Source organism: Anas platyrhynchos, chromosome 8 (genome assembly GCF_047663525.1).
Source record: "Anas platyrhynchos isolate ZD024472 breed Pekin duck chromosome 8, IASCAAS_PekinDuck_T2T, whole genome shotgun sequence".
In the NCBI taxonomy this organism is placed as follows: Eukaryota; Metazoa; Chordata; class Aves; order Anseriformes; family Anatidae; genus Anas; species Anas platyrhynchos.
This window is the reverse complement of record NC_092594.1, coordinates 19,884,583-19,909,426: the sequence shown is the minus strand read 5'-3', so window position 1 is coordinate 19,909,426 and position 24,844 is coordinate 19,884,583. Positions and strand designations below refer to the sequence as shown.

The window sequence follows — 24,844 nt, the reverse complement described above, 5'->3', positions numbered from 1 at the left end:
CATCCTTAAGTGCTTATACATTCTTCTTCACTTGGCGTGGAGCTTCAGGGAATGTTGCATCGATATCTTCCCTACTTCCCACTATGTGTCACTCATATCTAGGAACAAAGCCACAGATAAGGGCGTTCATGTTAAATGAATTTCTCATACATTCTTTGAAGAGATTCACTTCCTTTTATTTGTGGAAATGATGCGGGGGTGCTGCCCTGGAATCGGAGGAAGGTCTGTCAGATGGTTTGGGCTGGAGAGGGATTGTTGCTAGTATTTAATGTAGCCTAACTTCCCAATAGGCTTCTGTCAGCTAAGTAAAGCTTTAAAATGTGTGATAAACACCAAAGAAGTCCCCATGACAAATGTTGTCCAGATACTGTGTGATTAAATTGTTTGGCCTAACTCGTCTGTCTTCTTTGTGCCAGGCTGGTGAGCTTTGGCCTGTATGAGTTTGCTGCTTCCTCAACACCCTTTTTTCCTGTCTCTTGGCAGATTTGCTAGGTCAGATGGATAACTGTGCCTCCTCGCTTCTACAGGAAGCCACTAGCACCCTTTTTGTTGCAAATCACACCCAATAAGACCACTTTAATAGGCTCTTTGTCATCTTTGTTTGTTATTCCTTGTTCCCAATCCACTTTGAGGTCTTCGTGGAAGTCATTTCATCTCATTTGCGCTGGGTGGATGAGGGAAAGGCTGTGGATGTGGTCTACCTTGACTTCAGCAAGGCTTTTGACACCGTCTCCCACAGCATTCTCCTCAAGAAACTGGCTGCTCTTGGCTTGGACTGGCGCACGCTTTGTTGGGTTAGAAACTGGCTGGATAGCCGGGCCCAAAGAGTTGTGGTAAATGGAGCCAAGTCCAGTTGGAGGCCAGTCACTAGTGGCGTCCCCCAGGGCTCGGTGCTGGGGCCGGTCCTCTTTAACATCTTCATCAATGATCTGGATGACGGCACTGAGTGCACCCTCAGTAAGTTTGCAGATGACACCAAGCTAGGTGCGTGTGTCAATCTGCTCGAGGGTAGGAAGGCTCTGCAGGAGGATCTGGATAGGCTGCACCGATGGGCTGAGGTCAACTGTATGAAGTTCAACAAGGCCAAGTGCCGGGTCCTGCACCTGGGGCGCAATAACCCCAAGCAGAGCTACAGGCTGGGAGAGGAATGGTTGGAGAGCTGCCAGGCAGAGAAGGACCTGGGAGTGATGGTGGACAGTCGGCTGAATATGAGCCAGCAGTGTGCTCAGGTGGCCAAGAAGGCCAACGGCATCCTGGCTTGTATCAGAAACAGTGTGACCAGCAGGGCTAGGGAGGTGATCGTCCCCCTGTACTCGGCTCTGGTGAGGCCGCACCTCGAGTACTGTGTTCAGTTTTGGGCCCCTCGCTACAAGAAGGACATGGAGGTGCTCGAGCGGGTCCAGAGAAGGGCGACGAAGCTGGTGAGGGGCCTGGAGAGCAAGTCCTATGAGGAGCGGCTGAAGGAGCTGGGCTTGTTCAGCCTAGAGAAGAGGAGGCTCAGGGGTGACCTTATTGCTCTGTATAAGTACATTAAAGGAGGCTGTAGCGAGGTGGGGGTTGGCCTGTTCTCCCATGTGCCTGGTGACAGGACGAGGGGGAATGGGCTAAAGTTACGCCAGGGGAGTTTTAGGTTAGATGTTAGGAAGAATTTCTTTACTGAAAGGGTTGTTAGGCACTGGAACGGGCTGCCCAGGGAGGTGGTGGAGTCACCATCCCTGGAAGTCTTCAAAAGACGTTTAGATGTAGAGCTTAGGGATATGGTTTAGTGGGGACTGTTAGTGTTAGGTTAGAGGTTGGACTCGATGATCTTGAGGTCTCTTCCAACCTAGAAATTCTGTGATTCTGTGATTCTGTGATTCAAAGCGCACGGCAAGTCAGCAAGTCGAACTGAGGGCACCTCGAGGAGGGCTTCTGTCTTTACGGGGAGTCACAGCTGCAGAGGGTGTTAGGGAACGGGGAAAACCTCTCACTAGAAGAAGGTTAACATAATAAAATTTCCACTTATTTTAAGCCAGCCTTAATGTCAGTGTACGTGTATCATGCGGTTGAAGCATTACATTTTTGGAGTCTCAGGAGATATGGTTTCAGGGTTTTGCTCATGAGAATTAGCTAGAACCTGATGGAAAGTTCAGTCTTTTAACATAAATTTAGACAAATGGGTACATGATAAGCAGGAGCCTTAGAAGGTTGTAAGATAGCACAAAGGTTGGGAAAGGGAGCATTTCCATTTCTCTTACCTCCTTGACTGCAGAATAGCAGAGTTGTCTGCTTTGACATGGGTTTGTTCATTCTCCAGAAGTCCTGAGCATGAGCACTTTCATGGACCTCCTTGAGGCCTCTACACAAGCTTAAGAGGGTTCATAAATAACACCTGCTGGAAGAAAGAAGATACTGTGCAGATGCTTGACTGGACAGATAAGCCTCTAGACAGGCTGTCGTAGGAGCTGCTGGGCTTTCTGCAAAATGCTAACTAAAAGTGCTGTGGAGGAGCATATCCACACACTGTGTTCCTGGGGCTGTTGCCCATGGGCTTCATGTCTGAAGCTGCACACTGTATACCCCTCCAGCATGTGTGCAGCATCAGTGAACCCCTTGGGGTGCAAAACAAGAGAATGGCTGCATGAGGAATGATATGACACAATGATAGGCCCCCAACCATTCCTGTGCTCTAATAACAGTTCTGGTTTAGAATCCTGAATATTTTTAATTTTGGCTGTTGCATGTTAAACAAGTGAGTGCTTATTGACAACTTTCATGTTTGCAAGGATGTTTTTAATATTAAGATGAGATCTTCATGACATTAAAGCATTTGCTTCAAAATGTGTTAAACATAGGAACTTTGGTTTTAAAGAGTAATTACCTAAAGCTTATTTAATATGGGCTCACTCCTCTTCCCAGTTGTGGATGATTTGTATGTACTTTCATTTTTCCATTATAAAATTGCTGGAGGGATATTGCTAGCAATGATTTATATGTCTGGTACACATTGGTATTTTTGGTACTTCTGCTTCTAAAATAGATGGAGGAGTTTAAGCTGAATCTTATAAATCAGTGTGTTGTAAATAAAGTAGGCTTTTAAATAAGAGATTGTGGGGAAAAAAAAAAAAAAGAGTTGAGCTAGCCTCCTTTTTCATAATCATAATCATTAAATTTGGCTATATCAGAACAGTCTTCCATGCGCTAGGAAAAAGTCATTCAAGTATGCGGATCAGTGATTACACAATGAGTTGTTAAAATGGGTGGGTAAGGTGCTGCACTGGAAATGTAAAGCATTGTGCTGGATATCCAAACACCTGAGCAGAAGTCATCTCCTATTCACCCAGCTGTTGACGGGTATTCATCCTTAAGGTGCAGAAAGTCCGAGCTGGTCAGCATGGAGCTGCCGTTGCCTGCAGCACTTGCAGCCTCTGCTCTGCAGTGTTGCCTTGGTGTGGGAGTTACCTCTCCTGTGGAGGAAAGGGAAAGGTGCAAATTGCTTTCTGTTCTCAGGAATAATGGGGTGCCAATGCAGTTCTGTATAAACGTCTTAAGTCTTTTGGCTTTCTTGTTTTTGGGTGTTTGTGGGTTGAACATCTAATGTAACATTAGGGAATCTGAGAGCCACCCTGGGCATGGTGAGGCAGGAAAAAGAGCTGGGGATCCTCAAGGCAGGAGGAAACCCATCTCTGCCACATTTGTTCTCCATACAAAGAGTTATGACGAGGAGAAACAGGAAGAAGCGTGATTAGTGTGAATTCATGAACAATTTGAGTTTCAGGCAAGTCAGAAAAAAAATATTTAAAAAATAAATGAAGACTGGTTTTGTTTTGTTTTATTTTTCTTTTTTCTTTTTTCTTGCTAGTGCCAGAAAATATACAGGACATGAATTCCTCAGTAATCCAACAGTTATGCATTGTACCTAGTCATAAAATAACTAAATCTGATCAACCAGTTAGAAAGAAAGCAGAATGTTTGCCATAGCTTGTAGTTGTGACTCTCATTTATACATTGAATGCTCATATTGAATCCTCTCTGTTAGTAAATAATAGTTGTTAATGTGTCATGACTGTGTGCAATGAAGTGATGGCTTCAAGTGGATATTTGGAATAAAAGTGGGAGTGCTGTGAACTTAATTCACTGCTGCTGGTGCTCTGGTGTTAAGTGTCTTGACTGAAATTCACAGCCAGACTTTTTTTCTATTAAAATTAAGTATAAAGAGCAAAATAACTATTGTATTTGAAATATTTGTTATCCCCTGTGGAAGGGAGTTTCCCTTGAATGTTTTGTTTTTTTTGGTTCAGTCCTGCTGCAATTGTGACCTCTAGTGGAAAAAGCCAGTTTGTTATCATAATGATGATGCATCAAATTGCAAAGTAATTCATTGTGTTGCAATATTCATTATGGCTGATGTAGTAGCATTTCCAAGACTAATTAATGGTAAAATCCCTTCAAGGCACTGTATGTATATAATGACTGTATCACTTGCATGCAAATCTGTTAAGACATTTTTAGATATCTACTCTGAAAGATGTTACAAAGAAAGATTTATCTTTCTATTAAAGAAACATGCAAGAAGATATGTTAAATATAATCCAGGATATACGGCATTCTGAACACGAAGGACATGAGACCCACATGGCTCAGTGCCAGGTCCTGCACTTTGGCCACAACAACCCCATGCAGCGCTGCAGGCTTGGGGCAGAGTGGCTGGAAAGCTGTGCGGAGGAAAAGGATCTGGGGGTGTTGGTGGATGCTTGCCTCAGCATGAGCCAGCAGTGTGCCCAGGTGGCCAAGAAGGCCAACAGCATCCTGGCTTGTATCAGGAATAGTGCAGCCAGCGGGACCAGGGAGGTGATTGTCCCCCTGTACTCTTCTCTGGTGAGGCCGCACCTCGAGTGCTGTGTTCAGCTTTGGGCCCCTCAGTACAGGAAGGACATTGAGGCCCTGGAGCGTGTCCAGAGGTGGGCTATGAAGCTGGTGAAGGGCCTGAAACACAAGTCCTGTGAGGGGCAGCTGAGGGAACCGGGGGTGTTTGGGCTGGGGAAGAGGAGGCTCAGGGGAGACCTCATTGCTCTCTGCAACTGCCTGAAAGGAAGGGGTGGGGAGCTGGGGATTGGACTCTTCTCACAGGTATCTGGTGATAAGACTAGAGGGAACAGTCTCAAGTTGCATCAGGGGAGGTTCAGGTTGGAAATGAGGAGACATTTCCTCTCAGAAAGAGCACTCAGGCATTGGGACGGGTTACCCCTGGAAGTGGTGGAGTCACCGTCCCTGGGGGTATTTAAGAAGAGGTTGGACCTGGTGCTTAGGGACATGCTTTAGTGAGTGACATTGCTGGTAAGGTAATGGTTGGACCAGATGAACTGGGAGGGCTTTTCCAGCCTTAATGTTTCTATGGTTTTATGATAACACAGCAAATAAGAATTACATAAGGTATTTTTCATATTTGGGTGATCTTGAAGCTATCTATAAAGTTAAATAACCCAGGTAGGTAGGCACAGCTGCCACTGCCAGGCAGAGGGGGGTGCACACAGCAGTGGGGCTGCTGGCCCTTGGCTGGCTGTACAGCAGAACCCCAGGAGCACTTTCAGCTAAGATGCTCTAAAGGGGCATCCTTCAGTGTGTGCTCCCTTGGCTCCTGAGAAAATCTCAGGCTCTCAGTTGTCAAAAAGATGCTGAAAAATAGCGAAGGAATGGAATTCCAAATTTTTGTATAAAACAAGTGGAAATGTAGCCTTTTTCACCCCTCTGTAGTCAGTAAATGAAGTGCTGTGTGATTTCTTTGATTTTTAAGTGATTAGATATTGCCACTGTATCATTTACCGAATGGATTTCTGTATACATGTGTTTCCAGCTTTTGTGAACCAGAAATCAGACTATTTGATGCAGATATCGATTTGCTGACCTATGAAATGGTTTTGACTTAGGCTATTACCGGGTGTATTTTGTACTTGTGGTTTTTTGTTGTTGCTTTAATGGTGTGTGTGAAAGATTTTACATAATTAATCCTGGCTTTCGGTTACTAGGCAAAAATCTTATCATCTCATCATTTTCTTGAGGACCTGCTTATGACAATATTCTGCACTGTTCATGAAAAATATTGGGAGGAACCAAAAATCTGGAGGGATGTCCTGTGACATGCAGGGCACCTGGCTAATGACAGTGAGATTCCTAAAGCTCCCAAGAGCCTTTATTTTCTCCAGCCAGGAGTTTGGAAGCTGGGCCTTGGGGCTTTAATGATGAACTTTGAAGTGTAGCAGAGAAAAGAGAGGCATTCCCTAGGGATTTGCAGTATCTCGTTAAAGATGCTACATAATGATAAGTAATAGGGAAAAGAGATTTGTATATGGGGAATGATTGAAATCTCTTTCTTCTTATTTTTCAGGGCATGAACATAATTTTTCATGTAGCCTTGGCTCTCTTAAAGGTAAGCCATTGATTAGAAGCTTTTTTATTCAACCGTATGGAATGTTTTCTCCAGCTGAATGTATTGTGTTGAAAGGGAATGATAATGGTGGGACTTCTGGGGAAGGGAGCAGAGGAGAAATATCATAGGTAGAGGTGACTTCAGAATTACACTTACAGTAGATTTGTTTTTATTAAACTTAATCATGTTCCAATGTTCCTGGAACAAGGAGTGCAGTCTCAGGATTTAAGTGTCTTCCATGCAATTACTATTTAGAAAACAATTATGATTCACTTCACAGTGTATTTCTTTTGTGGCTTGATTCTTTCATATCAATACGCAAGAAAAGTAATTGAATATTATTTGGTATTAAATGTATTTGTAATGCCAAGAGAGGAATGGAAGCCTTTTATGAAATGGGTAACTTCTACCTTTCGTTTAGGTGAACAGCGTTTACCTAAAGCACAAAAACCCCACTGACCTCTAGGTAAACCACTGGTCCTTTGGATGGCAGCAAGACAGCTCAAAAGTAACTTATATCAACGTTCACAAGTTGTGCAGTTATGTAACCTGGCTTTGAGACTGTGGGTGTACACCCAGTGGTCAGAACAACTCCTCAGAAAATGTGATGAGCGTTAGAAAGGACTAAAATCTTTAACTCAGACAAGTCATACTGCAAATTTATTTTTCAAGCCCTTTCTTTTACTAGACAATGCTCAGTCTTTTTATTTTATGTACGTTCCACAATACACTGTTTTTACAGTTGAACTTTTCTCTTTGGCCTTTCCAGGAGAGGAAAATTCAAGGAAGTATTTTGTTAGTGTTATTATAAAACTATTTTCTAGGCTAAGGAGTTTTAAGAGTTGTTTTCTAATTCTGCTTGTAGCGATTCTTCTTGTGCTTACACAGGATTCTCTATCTGCCTCTTTTGGTAGTAATGGGCTTTAAATGGTAAGGGAAGTATTATCCTGATAAAATATTTCTGTATCATAGCCAAAAACAACTGTGAAGAAGATACAGCTAAGTAAACTAGGATTCTGAATCAGAAGCACTCACATCAGAGCACATTTCCATAGTGTTACTAGCACAGGGCTGGTGATTGTCTATCATCAAATTAGCATTATGAATTGCTCTCAAGCAGGAATTGCTGTTCTGTTAGGGGGTAAAATAATTTCATACCTGGAGACCTGAAATAATTTTTTCCTGTTCAGATGTGTTCATAACCTCTCTTAACCATTACAGACAGTGTGCTTTATTTTACTGGTCTTTTTAAATTGAAGAAAGAGAATACGAGTGCTGCAGAACAACAGCTTTAAAAGCTGTGAGTTTCTAAGGCATGCTTCTTGCTGATTCTGAAGCAGATGAAAACAATTAGTAAGGATTTGTTCTATGTTAAAACAGAGCTATATGTTCTCATCCTCAATCTCTTATATTAGTTTCAGTTTGGAGGAAATCATAAATCAGAGGAATATCTGAGTCTTTACTCTGCAAATGCCAATTTTCTCACATTTTTGTGAAGTGTGTGCTTCTCAGTCCCTCACTAAATAACAACAGAAAGCTTTTAGATTGATCTTCCTCTTACTCAGTGCAGTTTCTCACTGTTGCAACCAGCTGCTTGTATTTACAGTGAGTGGCTGTTGGTTTTGAAATGACAGTACTACTTCTGTGACCAATTACCCGTGACATCTCAATGCAAAAAAAAAACCACGCATTTAAGACAGGAGGGGAATCCTTTCCCTTTCCACCTCCCACATACTGAGCATGTTTGCAGCAATGAGCAGCTAGCAGATTAAAGCTCTTCAGCCACAGAGGCCATCGTTTGTAATAGGGCATTAATCTGATTTATCAAAGTATAAACAGAGTCTTATTTTTGTGTAGCATCCCGGTGCTATGCTTTCCAATGCCTGTCGCTTCAACAGGCACTGCTCATCGGTGTGCTCGCCAGTCACGCTATCCAGCTGGTGGCAGCATTTTGCAGTTTGACATTAATCATTCAGTTACGTCATGTTGAGACTGCACCTGAATTAACATCCAGTGAGCTGAGCTAATAGCATAGACATTCTTTGCTTTTCATTTGCTGAGCATCGGAAAACATGGTGAATTCAGCACTGGGGTGTGAGAAGAGCCCTAGTGCTGAGAAAGGCAGCACAGACCAGTGTGGTTCAGAACAAGTCAGCAAGCAACATTGTATTGGTGTTTTCACTTACAAAATCCCCATTAAGACTGTTAGTTGAGAGTGACAGAGCAAAATGAACCATTCCAGTGCCAGCATATTTTCTGGTCTCTTTTGTCATCAGCTAGTTAGTTTCTTTGTCAGAAAATACAAAATAAACATGAAAATCTTCACATGTGGCAAGAAAGAAAGAAAGAAAGAAAAAAGCAATAAGCTTTGTTTCAAATTTGCATATTTCTGTAATTATTTCCGTAAATTTATGTTTCTGATCTTGCTACCTCAGGAAAAAAATAAAAAGCTAAATGCATGCTTTAGTTTGGAATTAGCAAAATGAGGCAAGTATTAAAATATGTGATGTGGAAAAATCAGGCTCTAGGTTAGGTTACTACCTACTGACAAGGGAAGAAAGTTTCATTAATTGGAAACATAAGAAGTAACCACAGGTTTTTAAGGTAAGTCTACGTCCTAATTTTCTTTCCAGGGGATGCTCTACTCCTAGCTTGTGGTTTGTAACACCACTCAATGGCTAGGTTGTTGAAACAATTATTTCATCTGTGTAACTATTAAAAATGCATAGCTTAATGCCAGAGAAGAGCCATGGTTTTCATTGGTAAAGTACATGATATTTAAATTGAAATGGGTAGAAAATAGTAAGAAACAAATAAAGTATTTGTTGTTTATCATCTAGAGCTTCACTTCAGTAGGTATATTGTCTTACAGTCAGCACTGCTATGTGTTGGTCCTTGAACTCAGGCAAATGGGAGCAGCATTTCTGATAGGGGCTCTGAGGTCTTAGGCTCCTGCTCTAGGTCTTAGGCTATGCTCTCTGATGGTAACTGTGTGTTACATGAACAAGGCAGTGGTGGTTGTTGGTTATTTCTGTTGCCACCTTTCAGTCTCCGTGCTGTTTGTGCCAGTGTGTGCCTAACAGATTAGGAAGAATACCAGTTACAGTGGCAGGGACAAGCAGGTGGTTCTATTAATTTAAGTAGTTGATACAAAGGCTCATTTAAAAAAATAATAATAATAATAAAAAAATTTCAAAGTTGCCCTGGCTTATGAGGATTATTTGATATTTTTATATTATTCTGCATGTGGACTGTAAAGGAACTTCTGGGCCAAAGAAATGCTTCTCTGCTGAATCGCACCATTACGTGACATGGTAGCCATTTTATAAGCTAGTAACAGCAGCAAAATTGTTGGTGGAAGGCCATTTTTTGCTTTTTGCGTATATTTTTTTTTTCTGCAGCATTACTCTTGTTCCAGTCTAAACTTACTACTGAGCTTTCTACACTTCCCTGGTCTTAGATCAACGGTGTCCTTTATCTTAAATAGCCCTCTTGCAGAGACATGCTTGAAGTCTTTATAACTATCAATCATATTCTTTACTAAACAAATCAATATTCTTGGTATTCTTGAACCCCTGAACATCTTAGTAGTGGCCTTCTGCATCCGCTCAAATCTGTGTTTGTCTTTTTGGATGTGAATGATTGGATCTTTGAGAGAGGTTGCGTTGTGTTTCGTGTGTTGACGTTGTATTCATTATTTCTAGAAGAATCTACTTTATCTGATTACCATTAGGATTGTATTGTTCTCATATGTTTGTATGGAATAATATTCATGATTAACCAGTGTGATCCACAAATCCCGTTTCACCACTTTAGGTATGGAGGACTTCAGTAAGGGCAAAAAAATTGAATAAAATTATTCTGTACCAAAATAGACATTTACGTTTCACTTCTTAGTTAACAAATTACAGATTATATATATATTTTTTTTAATTTCACTTCCAAGGCACTAGTTTCTTTGAACAGACATTTGACCTAATCTGTCTTGGATTTTGTCTGTGATTTATCTCTTGCATTACCACTTAATGCCAACCCAGAACTTTAAAATCAAATCTGAAATCTTGTTCTGTGTTAAAGGCATAGCACAAAAATTTATGCTCGTGTGAAGCAGACGTACCAAAGATAGCTAGAGTAGTGATTCAGTCTTATAGGCACTGGGTTCTGTTCATGGGTAAGTTACACCTATTTCTTCAGGGAGCTATGTGGCTTGCATTGTAACCCAAATAGCCAGTGTAACATCCCTGAAAATAAAGCCTTCTTTTGTCACTCAACACATGCCCGGTGCTGAAATTACCACTTGCCACTATCTTTATTTGCCATCTTCACTTGCCACTATATTCATTCAGAGTAGCAATTGTCAGCTATCACTTATATGTAAAATTGATTTTTTTTTTTCCTATTTGCATCAATTTACACTCGTCTACATTGACTTGTAATTTACCGTACTATTTCCCAGTAATTCAGTCTCTTACAGTCCTTCTGCAATTCTTTACTGTAATCCCATGTCTTTAAAACCATGAATAATTTAGTAACATTTGCCAACATTGTCACCTCGAGATTCACCCTCTTTTCCAAGCCATTTAAGAACAGGCTAACCAGCACGGACCCCAACACAGATCACTGTTGGAATCTGCTCTGAAAATTAATTTTGTTGTGTTCTCTCTAATAATGTTAAAGATGTAAACATCACTCAATTCAGATTACACAGTTGTGATTAGACCCAGAGAACACAAAGGACAAAGTAATTTCTGATAAGGTAAGAGGTGAAGCTCTCATTGCGGGCATGATGTAATTGGTATGGATTTTCAGAGTTGTTCTGGTGCAGAATTTGTCTTATTCTTTGTAGAAATAAACTTGAAAGAGAGCTTTCTATTTTATTCTTCTAGTTTTATATTCTATTTGGCTTTTCAAAGCTAGTTACTTTTGCCAGTAAAACACTAAAATGTTAAAGGCAATCCAATTCCTTTTTTTTTTTTTTTTTTGGACAGTTGACATAGAAAAGAGAGATGTTATCATACATGGGCAATTAGCAATTGATATAGCAATTATGAAAATGTTCAGTGTATCTCAGTGCTGACCTTTCAGTACCATGCCCCATTATCGTAAACATTTTATATTCTTGTCAACATAAAGCACAGGATAGGAGGTAGGACTAGTGGTGCTTTTGCCGGGAAGATGGGGACAGAGGGAAGATACACTTGGCTGAGCTATGGGAGAATGTGGAGAATGTGTGGGCAGGGGAAGCAGAAAGGGAGAAAGGAATCCATGGCACTCACATGCTTGTATAACCCAGTGCCAGCAGTGCAGATGTTTGTTGCATGGATAGGAAGGCCAGAAACAGAGAATTGTATTTAAAAGCCCAGGTAGTCTACAATATGGAAATCAAAGCTCAAATAATAGGTGTTTAGCATAAGGTATTCTACTTCATGTGCAAGAATACAGGACAGCAAGCTAACGGTAGGGTAAGAGCAGTGCTGAAGGCACAGATAGGAGTAGTGAAGTCTACGTGAAAGGAAAATCACAATTCCTCATCAGACATGGGTAAAAATAAGATGCAGTGTTCAATTAGGATGTGGAGTATCTGAGAATGGCAGGGAGTGTAAAATATCTTAAACTGCAAGTCTAAATGACAGATCACTGTTACGCTGTGTGAAGAACTGGCATGATTTTTTCCCACATACTGTTTTGATATTCCCCCCAGCTTTTCTTCCAAAGAAGAGGCATAACAACAACAATGAAAGCCACGAAGTTTTTGTAGAATGAGAGCTGAAAAAACTAATAAACACTGGGCATTGGATTTTAGATGATAATTCACTTTTTTTTGTGAAGCTTTGGAACTTTTCAGGTTTTAGAGACCTATTTTTAAAGCAAGTAATCCAGGCCTGATGTAAAAATTGTAATGATGGTAGTAGACCACATCCCTTGGGATGCTAGTCCTGTAGTTAATTTTCCTCATTCCTAAAAATTTGAACCTTATTTCTAACCTGAATTCATCTGGTTTTAGCCTCTAACTATTGGATCCTATTACAACTTTCTAGAATTAAAGACTTTAATTAATAATCACTTCGTTCCATTATTCATAAGCCCAGACATTACCCAAAGTGAACCAAATGCAAAACTCTGTAAAGATGAGAGCTAGTAGCTTAAGTTTGATTTATGCAAGGAAAAAAATAAGGCTTTTTATATGGACAACGCTCAGTTCTCTGCCCACAAGTTGTGTTTGGTCACCACTCACTCTTCCCATTCACCCCTATGCTTCCGGTTACTTCTGTATCTTCCTTGTTTCCCAAAGCACACAACAGAACACTCTTATTTCTTCCTTTTAATATTTTGAGTAATATTTTCATTCCCATATTGAGAATAGAACCTGAATGTCCCTTGAATATCATGTGTGCCCGCAGGTGTTTAAGCTAGATGTAAGCACTTGAAAAATTGCACACACACCAAAAAAAAAAAAAAAAAAAAGAGATCTACTTTCTTTTCTTTAAACCCCTTGCCCTACAAACATAGCTCACTGAGGTGAGACTTCAAGCTGTGATGTATGACTGATCGTGGTCCTTGCCTATGCACAGAGCACAAGCTCAGCCTGGGCAGAAGCGCCATCACCTCTCTCTTCGCAGTCCTGCTCTGTGCTCTGCTCCATCTGGGCAGGTTTCCTCCGCAAAGCAGCATCTCACAGCCCATGGTGCTTCAGCCAGCTTTCAGGTGATAACCTGTATAAAAGAGCTCATTCAATACTGCACAAAATTTGCTGGCGAATTTGGTGGTGAAGTCAACTTCAATCCCATTTTGCCCCAGGAGAGTTCGCTGAGGCCTCGTTGTTGTCTCTGACCTGTGACTTCTGCTCTTTCTGCTGCATCCGTTCTCCCACCTGCTTCACGTGTCTCCATGAGCCAAGGTGACCTGTGTGCATGGGGAGATTTTCAATGATACTGTCCCTTTTTTTCATCTCTTCTTCTTCCAAGAAAACTTGCTTGTATTAGAAAGGAGTACGGTATGGGTGGTGTATCAGACGGTATGAAATGAATTCATTTTTCTCTGCCATTTGCAGTTTTTATTTACGCTTGTTCATGGCATATTAAAATTAGTGTTCATATTTGAACTACTTGTGAACATCTTTCTTATTTCAATTCAACAAATCCAAGCTACTGATTTTTACTTTGCGTTAGTATTTTAAATGATTTTTCTTGACATGATAGACAAATGGCTTTTATATCAAAAATAATGTATTTGCAGAAGTGTTTGCAATTGCTGTGCTTTAGATCTCCAGATCTCCTTGCAATATTTTAAATTATCGCCTTTCTCTGTGTTGGAATCTGTGCAATATCACCGCTGTGATGGAAAAGTGTATTGTTCTGTTACAGAGCCCAGGTTATAATTAGGCAGTGCAAAAGGGAAGCAGCATAAAAACATGCTTTCTAAAATACAGAACCGCAGAAATAGCCTGCTGCGTTGTCCTTAACCAGATGGCAGAGGCACCTGGCCTGTTCCCCGCACGGGGAAGATGCGAGGCAATTTAATGTGTGACATCACAGCATTTCCTTACAAACGTGCAGTTAATTTCTAGAACCAATTGAAATGCACATGCTGACATCATCCCCTCTCTACTGATTGTATCCAGGTTTAGAAACGCCTCTGGAGAAGACAGTGCTGGAAATGATCGTTATTTAAATTATTTAACTCGATCCTGTGCAGGCTAGGCTACGTCTCCCTGGCTTTTCGGAAGCCGGCTGCTGCCCTCCTCGCCAGCAGTCCCTGGCGGTGTCCTTGCCCCTCTCCAGTTCGGCAGCCTGGGAGGGAGGTAGGAGGGTCCCTGCCCTACCTGCCCGGCTCCAGATTGCACTTTGTCTGTGCTTGCGTTATGCAGAAGCAGATCGACCAAAAGTCATTCCACTGCTTGGCAGGCTGATTTCTCCCTAAACATCGAGCATTAGAGGATGCGGTTCATGTACACGAGCCTGGGATCCAGCAGCAAAACCCGTCACAGTTGAATTGATGTAAGGTAGACGGGGAGGGGGAGCTCATCCGTCCAGCCGCTCACTATTGGCTTCTTATTACGGCATTCTCCCCCGAGACGCACGCTGCATGCTCATTCACCCCCTCCCAGCCCCCTCCTCTCCTACCCCTTCATTACTGATGCACAGCAAGAGGCAGCAGCAGCAGCCGCCACGCTTGTCACGGATCCGAGCTTGCAATGAGCTCATCCTTTTCTCTTTGCAGCTTCCTAACTGCCCTGGCTTTATTGCTCTTATTGCTGCTGCTGTCTGCTCACACGCACAGTCTCAGACACGCTGAGCCCTGAGAGCTCTCCATTGCTTTCCTTCTGTCAGAGCTTTCCTGCACTCATTTTCTGCCATTTTCCTGCCTTTTAGGTACATTTTAGATCCATGTTTTCTTTGGTTTCTTTTTCAAATCTACTTCGGACTCTGGCTGAGCCAGCACAGTGGATCATATTTTTCCTTGATTCTTAGCAAAGATGCTTTTCTCATTTTGAGAGTGTCTGCTGTGCTGTAGACGCCCATCTGTACCGATCGCAAAGAGCTCAGGCTGGCTCTTCTGGCACTGCACTTTTTGAAATTGTGGTTAAAAGCCTGTTCTTCTCACTCTGGATACTTACTACTTACTGCTCATGGAAGAAGGGGTACCTTGCAAAACCCCAGCTGCCAAGCTCACACCACCTGTCAAAAAGTCACAGGACATGCATGACGAGAGAAGCAAGCTGGTGAATGAGTATGCATGTCGGGTGCTGGAACTTCTGGGGATGGGGCATCGCCTGTTTGTGCCTCGGCTGCTTGCGGTGAGATCACGTTTTCTTGAAATTAATTCTCTGTGAATTTGCCATCTTTCCTCCCAAACCTGCTTTCCCCCCAGGATTCTTTATGCTGAACAGAGGTGTGAGAGGTCTCTTCTTTTTTTTCCTTGGCTTCTCACAACCCTAAGCACCGACTCTTTCTTCTTCCTGGCAGCTTGGGAGGGCTGAACACAGGTCCTGCTGCTGGGAGCCAGTGCCACTCCTTCAGCAGCTCGAAGGGTCGCAACCAGGTCTGCATCACCAAAAAATCTTTTCTAAAGCTGTGAATGCTTTTGTTCTCAGTTCTGCAATGACTGCAGATAAGCAGCATGCCCTGTCTACTTCTAGGTGCTGATGGAAAGTGCGTTAATTCTCTGCAGTTCAAATCTTACACTTGTGACATCAAAGGTTTGTTTTAAGCATTCATAGCATTTAAGCTGTGTTGATGTGTTTTGGTTTTCTGCTGTTTCTATATTCGGTTTTGACAAGGCATGTGATACCATGTAAAAAAAAGTTTAAAATACGTGTGTGGAATTATCTGGGAAATAAATTGTTAAAGATGTTCTTATCTGTCATAGCAACTGATGTCTGTGTGTGAAATGGCCTGAAATTGGTGTGGCATCTTATGGTACACAGAAGTATGCCTTCATCATTGCTGCTGCTGTGCAAAACACACCCAAAGCCACAAAACAGCAGAGAATCCGAAAGTCAGCAACTAGCCCTAGCTGGGTCTTCTCTGGGGTGCCATAAACCAAGCTACAGCCCTGGGGCATGCCTGCTCAGTGGTGTGACACCAGAATGTCATTTTTATGAGATGCCTGTGAAAAGAGTGCTTTTACTGACCTGTACCATGCTCTTGTGGCTTGGTGCCTTTCCTTCATTTCCACGCCCTGCGTAGTCCTGTATTGTGGTGTTATGGAGTGACCTGTCTTGCATTTTCATCGTGCTGCTGAACCTCTGCTCGGTGTTCTGCAGTACCCTCAGATAAATGATGGTGATCTGTGCATTGCAAGATGCTCAAAAAAAATAATAATAATAAAAAAGCAGGTAGCTGAGTCTGTGTTTGTGTTCCAAACGTCGTTAGATGGTAGGGACAACGTTCACAAAGTCTTAAATTGCTAGTAAAGTGAAGATGAATTTGGATACCTACAGGCACTTGTAGAATTGGGTGTAGCGCCTGCCGTAATGGCTAATAATGCATGGCTGAAGCTGCTGTGTTTGTAAGCATTATGCCAGTCTAGCTCAAAGTGCACCTAAACCTTCCTCCATCCCATCCAGCTGCTTTAGTGCTGTTGGTCTCCTGGGCAAGGACTACCAAATCATTCTGAATTGTTTTGTGATGAGTTCTAAGGAAGCAGAGGCAAAAATACAAAGCTCTTTTTCACTTGACTTAATCAGGCTTTGGAGCTGGCCCTCCTGATAGGGCATACCAGGGAATTCAGTGTACTTCAACAGCCAGACATCTGAGCTTTGCTGAATGACATTATTTTATTTATTTAAAAAAAGGAGAGGGGAAGGAAAAAGGCAAAACAATACAAACAATGCTTGTGTTATTAAAAAGCCTTGATTTGTGAAGTGAACGTGATTTCCTGCCAGGTTTTATTAGCTAAATATACCTCTTTTGACATATATCCCTTCTGACATATACCCATTCCATGGAGGAGTAGAGGCTGTTTCTGATGATTTTTAAAAAAAATTAGAAAAGCCCGAGGACCAAGAATTTGTGCTTTAATTAGAACTAAAGATACTTCAAAACCTTGGACTTTTGTAAAATTAAGAAGTAGATTCTTTTGTGCATTTATAAGCATCTTCCTCTGCTGTGGTTTGGGGAATAAATGCCTATGACAGGCAGAATATATACCTATATAATATATATATATATATATATATATATTATACCTATAGGTATAATAATAACACTATATAATAGTGTTATTTGAAAAACATAATCTGTAACCTCAGAAAAATTCAGATCACCTGCTCACTGGCATCAGTTATATGTGATGATGAGCAAGTGGAACAGCACTAATTCTGTGTGGATTTTTCCCCTTGGGGATATCTGTGGGTGGGTAGAGCTAGGAGATTTTTTGTTTGCTCTTCCACACATTCATCAGCATTTTACGGGGCAGAATGAACATTGCCTTTTGTAAGTTTGGATCTGCACACAAACACTGGTGCAATTTTGAGCAGAGGTGCACTGCTGTATGTAGGCAGTGGGCAAGCAGAGGATCTCTGCTGGATGCCAACTCATCGTGCACAAAACCCCAACTAGGCCTTCTGAAAGCTTTTGCCTATAGTCAGGTTATATTTTTTTCCCATGACACTTTTATACCAAGCCGTGTTTAACAGAGAACACAGATTTTAACAGGAAAAAATATATGTATTTGTGACAGTATAGCTTTCCCAGCAAAGAAGAGCATAGAAGTGATGCCAATGAAAGGAGGCTTTTGATGGATCGTGTTGGAAGTGCATGCCAGCGCACCTGTGGCAGGGTAGCTTTGCCAGTCCATCTGTCCCTAGCCTGGATTCCAAGTCCACCCATCCTGGTGCTCCTTGGAAGCTCAGCAGGTCAACTTCCTCCTCTTGGAGCCATTTCACAGTCCTCAGGTCAAAGGGCAGCGCAGCGCAAAATCATGCAACATGCAGCATTGCAGTCTGCTGTTACCAGTGGGAAAGGAACCATCAGGTTAGAAAAAACACCTCCCATACCTTCATGTTACACTGCAGCTTCTACAAGAACTTAAAATCATACAGTGCATGTTAAGGATTTTTAATATTAAATATCAATATTAAATATTATAGTCTGCAAAATTAGTGTAAAAATACATGTGAGCATTTTGAATTTTCTGACAGTAAATCTAATAGTGCAGTAGAGTATGGCTGGATTCTTCTCTGCCTTTTACTACATCTTGTTCGTGATTCATATTCCTTGGATTGTACAGCACGTACTTTATGTTCGCTTACATTCTATATAAATTCTGTGTGTATATACCGTATGCATAGAACACTACAGATTTTTTTTTATCTGTTTGTGTAAAAGAGGAAGAATTAAATTAAGGAAGTGCCATGTGGTTGATCTGAAATTTCTTCTGCTTTATAAGTTCCCAGGTGGGAACAGGAGATTCAGTTGGTACAGTCAGTAAGGAATGAGACTGCAGAATTAATAATTGAAGACAGAAAAATTAAATTAAAGAAAAAAGCCAAGCCTATGTCTTAATCACATTTCCCTAAGTATTTTGGAGATGGCAGTAGTAACAGTATTTACTTTAAAATGATGATGATGATAATAGTAATAATAAAAAAACATCATTTAAGTCTCAAAAAAAGAGCTGAGGTGATCTGTTTTTCAGAACTTTGCAATCTCACAGAACTTTGTCTATTGACTTGAAAGTTTGCTGATTAATTCTGCAAAGGGGCTTGTCCTAAATTTCAAATAATCCAATTAAGATAATTTTATGAACATATTGAAATACTTAAGTGATGTGGGAAGGACATGTGAGGGAACTTGTATAGCCAAACCCTAAAAAGCAAGCTGAGAGTTTAGTTCATTGGAAGTTGACGTTATGTTCATAGTTCTCAGTGAGGCTCATCTTTTGCCTGTTGTTTTCCTTTATATATTTTATACAAAAATATGATTATTTAAGAATTACATCTTGAATATTAAAAAATGCCCTGAAGTCCCAATGTGCCCCAAAATACAATGTACCTGCCAAATGTGAATTATCGCTTCATTAGACTTACAGTTGGTTTATTGAAATGAGTTGTTCAGGAGATCCATGAGCTGAGTGACATGAACCAGCAAATTTACAAATCTCTGCCTGTACAACAGCTGCCAAAAGGTGCCTGAAATGTCTTTATGATTTATTGATTAAAATCACAAAATGTCAAGAAATGTGAATAATAAAACAACAATGCTATACACTTTTTTGTACTGCATATATCGTATATGTATAAAAAAAGTATATGCGTATGTGTTTATATACACATACCGATTTTTGTTGTTTCCTGTTTTTAATTAGTACCTGAAAAGCTTTGTTTGCATAATTCAGACCAAAAAAAGTATTAACTATACAAAATGCACAATCCAGTTAACATTGCTCTCAAAAGATTACTTTGATTTCTTCTGATTTTAATAGTGAAACTCTAACTTTCTGGTCAACAGATTATTTTAATGAAATGAAAATACTCAGCCAAATAGAAAGAGCTGCATGTTAGGGGCCTACCTCTCACTTTATTGACATATATATTATTCTGGACTGGAAATGCAGCAGCAAGCTTGTCTCCAAAGAGGGCAAATGTATAATGTTGTAGGGAAATCTGTTTGACCCGTATGGCAAAAACAGCAGTCAGCATTGTGGAGAGAGAAGGGGGGAAATCACTTTGGAGTCAGCTGGTTGTTAAACCAATTACTGCTTTTCTATCACCGTTATCCAGCTGAACTTTGCCCAGAGTGCCTTGGTTGTCAGCGTGGCTTCTGGCACTGAGCACTGCTCGCTGCCAGCAGGTCACCCCAAATACAGCCCGCTGTGTGTCCGAAGCACTGACCAAGCCTCAAGCATGGCAAAAGCGTATACAGCCTTACTAAACCTTGTCCAGAAGAAAAACAGCGTGCAGAGGAGGAAATGGATGTGTTGGCCATAGCTGTGTTCACAAGTGGGTCTGATTCATTAGGTATCTAAGTGCACCAGCCCACTGTCCACATGACATCGGTCTTGTCAGATGGAGCCTCAGCCAGATAGTCCTTCTGCCAAAGTTTTGTGGACAGAATCAGATGTGAGAGTTGGTAAAGCTGAGCATTTCTCATCCACATCCTGAAAGCAGCTTTTGTTGTGTCCTTGCAGTGATGACCCAGCAGCTACCTTGGCTGCAAGTGAAGGGAGGATCAAAGAGATCTTGAGGAAACTCTGAGCAGCTTGAAGACAGTGTTAGAAAATGCTGCAGTCAAAGGGAAACAGATCTGCCAAAGCAACTTCAGCTGCATTTAGAGTTATCTCACTCTTACTTTGAGATTAATGTAGCAGAAACTACTAGTAAGTCTTCAGCAGGGTGTACGGTATGATCATCTCCAGAAATATGTAGGGTAATAGGTGAATGTACGGAATGGATATTTTGTTGGTCTTGATTGAGGAAGCCAAAGGACAGGTTGCTGTGCCGTCCCCAAAGTGGAAGGTTGGACACTGAGCAGTGATGATTATTGGTGCTCGGGTGGCAGACCTCTGATGTCAGCTCATGTTCTCCGCTATCAGAAATGCTGGATAACCATGAAAATGCCCTCTTAAATTCTGTGGTTCCCAGTTTTGTTCATCATTCAAAATCCATTCAAAAACCCTTCTCCATTTCCCCATCAGATAAAGCTTGGTCAAACTGCTATGTTTTAGTGGACCCAGCTGTAGCATTTTTAGCAGGACTATGGAATATGTCAAGCCGTGTTGGAGTCTTGCTGTTGCATGCTCGTAGTATCTGCGATACTGCAAAGTTCAGTTTGCTTTGGGAAGCAGTATACTTGTACTTTTAAGAAAATGTTTTACATAGTAGGTTTAATTATTTCCATGTAAATGAGCTACTGAGACTTGTTAATATGATACGTAAGGAGAATTTGTAAATAAAACCCATTAGTAATTTTTTTTCTGCTGTAGTGAGAATTAAATTTAATTCTACTTATTTGAAACAAATTTAACACCGAGGAAAAAAGAAGAGTATCATCTAGTCTTACCTCTTTCATGACAAGGACTGCTGTTTTCCCAGTTCTTCCAGTGTGGAGCCAGATCCCATGCGTTTGGCTGCAGCGTGTTTCATGGAAAGTGGTTGTGTGGAAGCAGCAAAGGGTTTTGGGTGGGTGAGAGGATAGCTTAGGAAAGGAGAGCCCCTTCAGCAAAGGCACCTGTGTCTCTCTGGAAGTGTCGGCTGAAGTGTGGTGGTACACAGCTCCAGCCTCCGTGGTGCTGCTCTGTACGCTGACACATGTTCCTTTGTTCCTTCTGGCTTAAAAGACATTCACATTTTGAGGTGATGTCCTGAATGTCTTGTCTGGATGTACAGTCTCTGTGAACCTTTTTAAGGAACAGCCTAAAGGCTTGCTTTTGCATATCTGTAAAATCTTCTGGTATAGTTCTTGCATCTCCAAAAATTAATGCATTTGTCCCTGACCCATGAATCATATTACTCCGTCAGTAGCAGAACTGGATTAATGCTGAGTGTTTAACATTTTCTGACCTGTTAGGCTTGCTACCACAGTGAGAGGTACAGTCTTATGAGAAATATCGAAATAAACATGTGAAACATTTTCTGGCAGAGTGTTCTTTGAGAAATTGTGTCACAGACTTCTACACATTGACTTGCTGATGCCTCTTATGAGTCATATGCATTTTTGCTTCTGCTGTTCATGTCTGCAACCATATCTATGTATCTATGTATTATCTTTTTAGGGTAGCACTATAAAAATCAGCGATGTTCTAAAGCATAAGCTCTCTAAAAACATTACAGATTCTCCTAGGTTTTTATTGTTTGCTTGGTTTTGTTTTGTTATGTTTTTCCCTTACTCAGTTTCATCTTGACAGGCTTAGCCAGAATCCCTTTCTTACCCTGCAGGTACAGAAGGATGAAATACATTAATGTGTTGTAGTCCTCTGATTGTGCTACTCTGCCTGGGATTCCTGGGATAAGTTTTAGCCTCTGTCTTGTTTTATGAGAAATGGATTAGAGAGCCGATTTTAAAGAGGATGTTTTTTGGGCTAATGTGAATGTTGGTGGTTTGGAATGCAGTCAGTAAATGACAAATCCAGTAAAAGTGCATGACTACATGTTCTCAGTGTTTAGTGTAGTTCTCTGTGTTTGATTGCAGACCTCAAAAGAGGACCTTCTACAAGCTGATTTTGAAGGAGCTTTAAAATTCTTCAGGGTTCAGCTGCCCAAGAGGTACAGAGCTGAGGAGAACGCCAGGAGACTGATGGAACAAGCTTGCAACATTAAGGTAAGGGCAGTTTTCATTTCCGCTCATTCACCCAGAGTTCTTACAGAAAAAGTAAGCTACAGTGTATAAGAATGACAGTAGCACGTGCAAAGTAAAGCAATGAAATCATTAATTTATTATTTTTGGTGTATGTATGTATATTTGTACACACTTGTTATATTTAAAGAAAGTACAGCACAGAGCTTTTCCCTCTTTGCTTTGGCACATTCTTAATAATTAAAACAGTAAACTTATGATCGAAAAATGGCACGGTCAAAACTTGCTAATTCATTGATTTATAAATAGTGACAGCACTAAACAATGAATCAAATATCTGATGATCATCATGGTTGTATATTATTTATTTCGCCCCAAAGCTATTTATTTGCAGAGCGCCACTCTCTGTATAAAACAATTGTAGTGGAGTAGAAACTTAGTTTTGTTTGTCTATCAAGCTTACCAAGAGAGAACATCTTTTTTATGTTCTATGCTACCAAGACCATGCTGTACAGCCAGAGGATGACCCAAGAAAGAGCCATGGGATGGGTTTTAACATTTGATTTTGAAATAAGTGGTTTTGTTACTTCTTGAAGTGTGAGCACTGATGGGAAATGCGTGTTTAATGTGGTCCAATAATGGGTCAAGACCACGTGAACAGAAAGATTGCTCCTCTAACACTTTGCTTTATATCTCTCTCAATGTGTTTATTCACTTGCTTTTGTGCTGCTTGATTTCATAGTTTGTGTAATTTAAGGATTTATCAAGTACAGTAACATTATCTTTATGTTGTTTATTCAGTCCATATTTTTCTGATGAGAGGTTAAAATAGAAGTTCTCATGGTACTTTTTGGAATAGATGTTTATTGATTTTCTTGGGCTTCCCTTTCTAATTTCTTCTTGTACAATACATTGCAAGCCATATGATATTTTTCATGAATTTTTCAATTTGTACTGGGTATGTATTTCTAAGATGTGTTTTATTGGAAAGTATTTTGAAATGCATTTGAGGCAGATGGTAAGTGCACAGTGCCCTGTATGGGTTCAGCACGTGAGGCCTTTTAAAAGGAGAGAGTGAAATTCTGGACTCCTCTTTAGGTGGATTCAGGGTCAAGAATTATGACCTGGGATTAGCAGAGATAGGAAATAGCAGAAGATTCAAGCCGCCTTCTGCTGTGTTAATAACAGCCCACCCTTGCAAGGAGCCTAGCTGGGTTCTACTTGCCCTCTGGGCTTGCAGTGCATTCCTTCATTCAGCATAAGGCAATAGCAGGGGATCAAGACTGTCCTGAGCAGTCTTCTGATAGTTAGGCTCAGAACAACTAAGCCTGTGGAGAGGCATGTTCTGAGATTCAGAGACTTTTAGTTGAGTTTGTCGTCAGGATTAATAGCATAGTTTGGAAAACTAATCTAAATGGGAGGAACTCTGGACATCGGGGGATGTTGTAATCAGTGAGTAGCTTGTGGGTACTCTCATGGAGAACTGAGGTGGTCTGAAGTAGGGCCATGACTCATCTTAGCTCAGTGAATGGAGGTTTGCTTACAGCAGCTCTCTGCCTTTCTGAGTCACCAGCCTGCACGTGGGGTTATGCAGTGCCCATTTTCATCAAAAGTGGCAGAAAATGTGGAAGACTTACATGAATGTAATGCAACAAAACCCAGCGCAAGATCTTATCGGAGGAGAGGGTGGTAGTTACTTGGACTACATCTGTTTTCACTCACCTGTGCTCCTTCTGTCATGGATTTCATGCACGCCGGTGGCCATGCACTCACCACCACCAGGCCTCCTGCTTGGCCAGGTGCACCCGCGTGTGGTGAGGAGGGCCAGTGGCTGTAACAACCTCACTACGTCTCTTGGGTTCCTCTTGGCCAATGTCAATAAACTGTTAGGCAAGTTTTTTGCCCTCTTTAAGAGCGAGGCATTTCTTATGGCACAGTCCTTTCCCACAAAGCTTGCTTTCTTCAGCCTCTGGATCAGTCACGTCGCTGCCCCTCGCCTCCGCTTCCTCCTTGTGGGTGCGTTGGAGGCTTGCGGCCTGTCCTGGTGGCAGGGCTGGTGCGTGGTGGCTTTGCTGCCCTCTCCAGCTGGCTGGGCATCTCTCGTGGGGCCTGAGCAGCGTGCGGCCTTCTGCTCGAGGTGTGGCAGGATGCTTCTCATCTGCCACTTGGGCTGCTGTCTCTTCTGCCCTCGTGTGTCAGCGCTTGCCCTTCTCCTAGCCCTGTCTCTATTGTTTCTTCTGGTGCTTTTGCAAGCAGATGCTGCCATTCCTACTTCTTTCAGACTGCTCTCAGTATTTGTTACGCATCCCTACTGAGTGATTATGTGGTGCCTTGACTCTGTTAACTTGATGTCCCACATTAAATTAAAACACAAGGGTTGAACTGACTTCACATTCACAGTTTTTATTTATTTGGATCATTTTTCTCACTTTTGCCAAGTAGAATGTCTTTAGAGAGCCAAGTCTGAATCAAGGGAGCGTGACCTCTGACTGCAGATGGCACATTAACTGTTTGATAGGCAGTAAAGAAAATCAGCTCATGAGGAAGAAAGTGATGAGGAGTAACCAACATGGATTTAAGAATGGGAAATGACACTTAACCAAGCTGATAGCCTTCCATGACGAGACGTCTGGCTTGGTGGATGAGGGGAGAGCTGAGGATGTTGCTTATCTCAAGCGTAGAAAGGCTTGTGATGCTGTCT

The 24,844-nt window shown here is 41.4% G+C and overlaps 1 protein-coding gene across 11 annotated transcripts in view; it reads left to right on the top strand.

The window, feature by feature from the left end:
- Positions 1-24,844, top strand: part of RABGAP1L (RAB GTPase activating protein 1 like) — a 257,106-nt gene that overhangs the window by 171,471 nt on the left and 60,791 nt on the right. For 10 of the 11 annotated variants that reach the window (XM_072041793.1, XM_072041794.1, XM_038182983.2 and 7 more), the window contains 2 exons: positions 6,365-6,406; positions 22,039-22,167. In XM_072041793.1, coding sequence (XP_071897894.1) covers positions 6,365-6,406; positions 22,039-22,167 — 171 coding nt within the window. Of the gene's footprint in view, positions 1-6,364; positions 6,407-14,566; positions 15,204-22,038; positions 22,168-24,844 lie in introns of those variants that run through there. The other variant, XM_021272320.4, reaches the window with a different exon arrangement.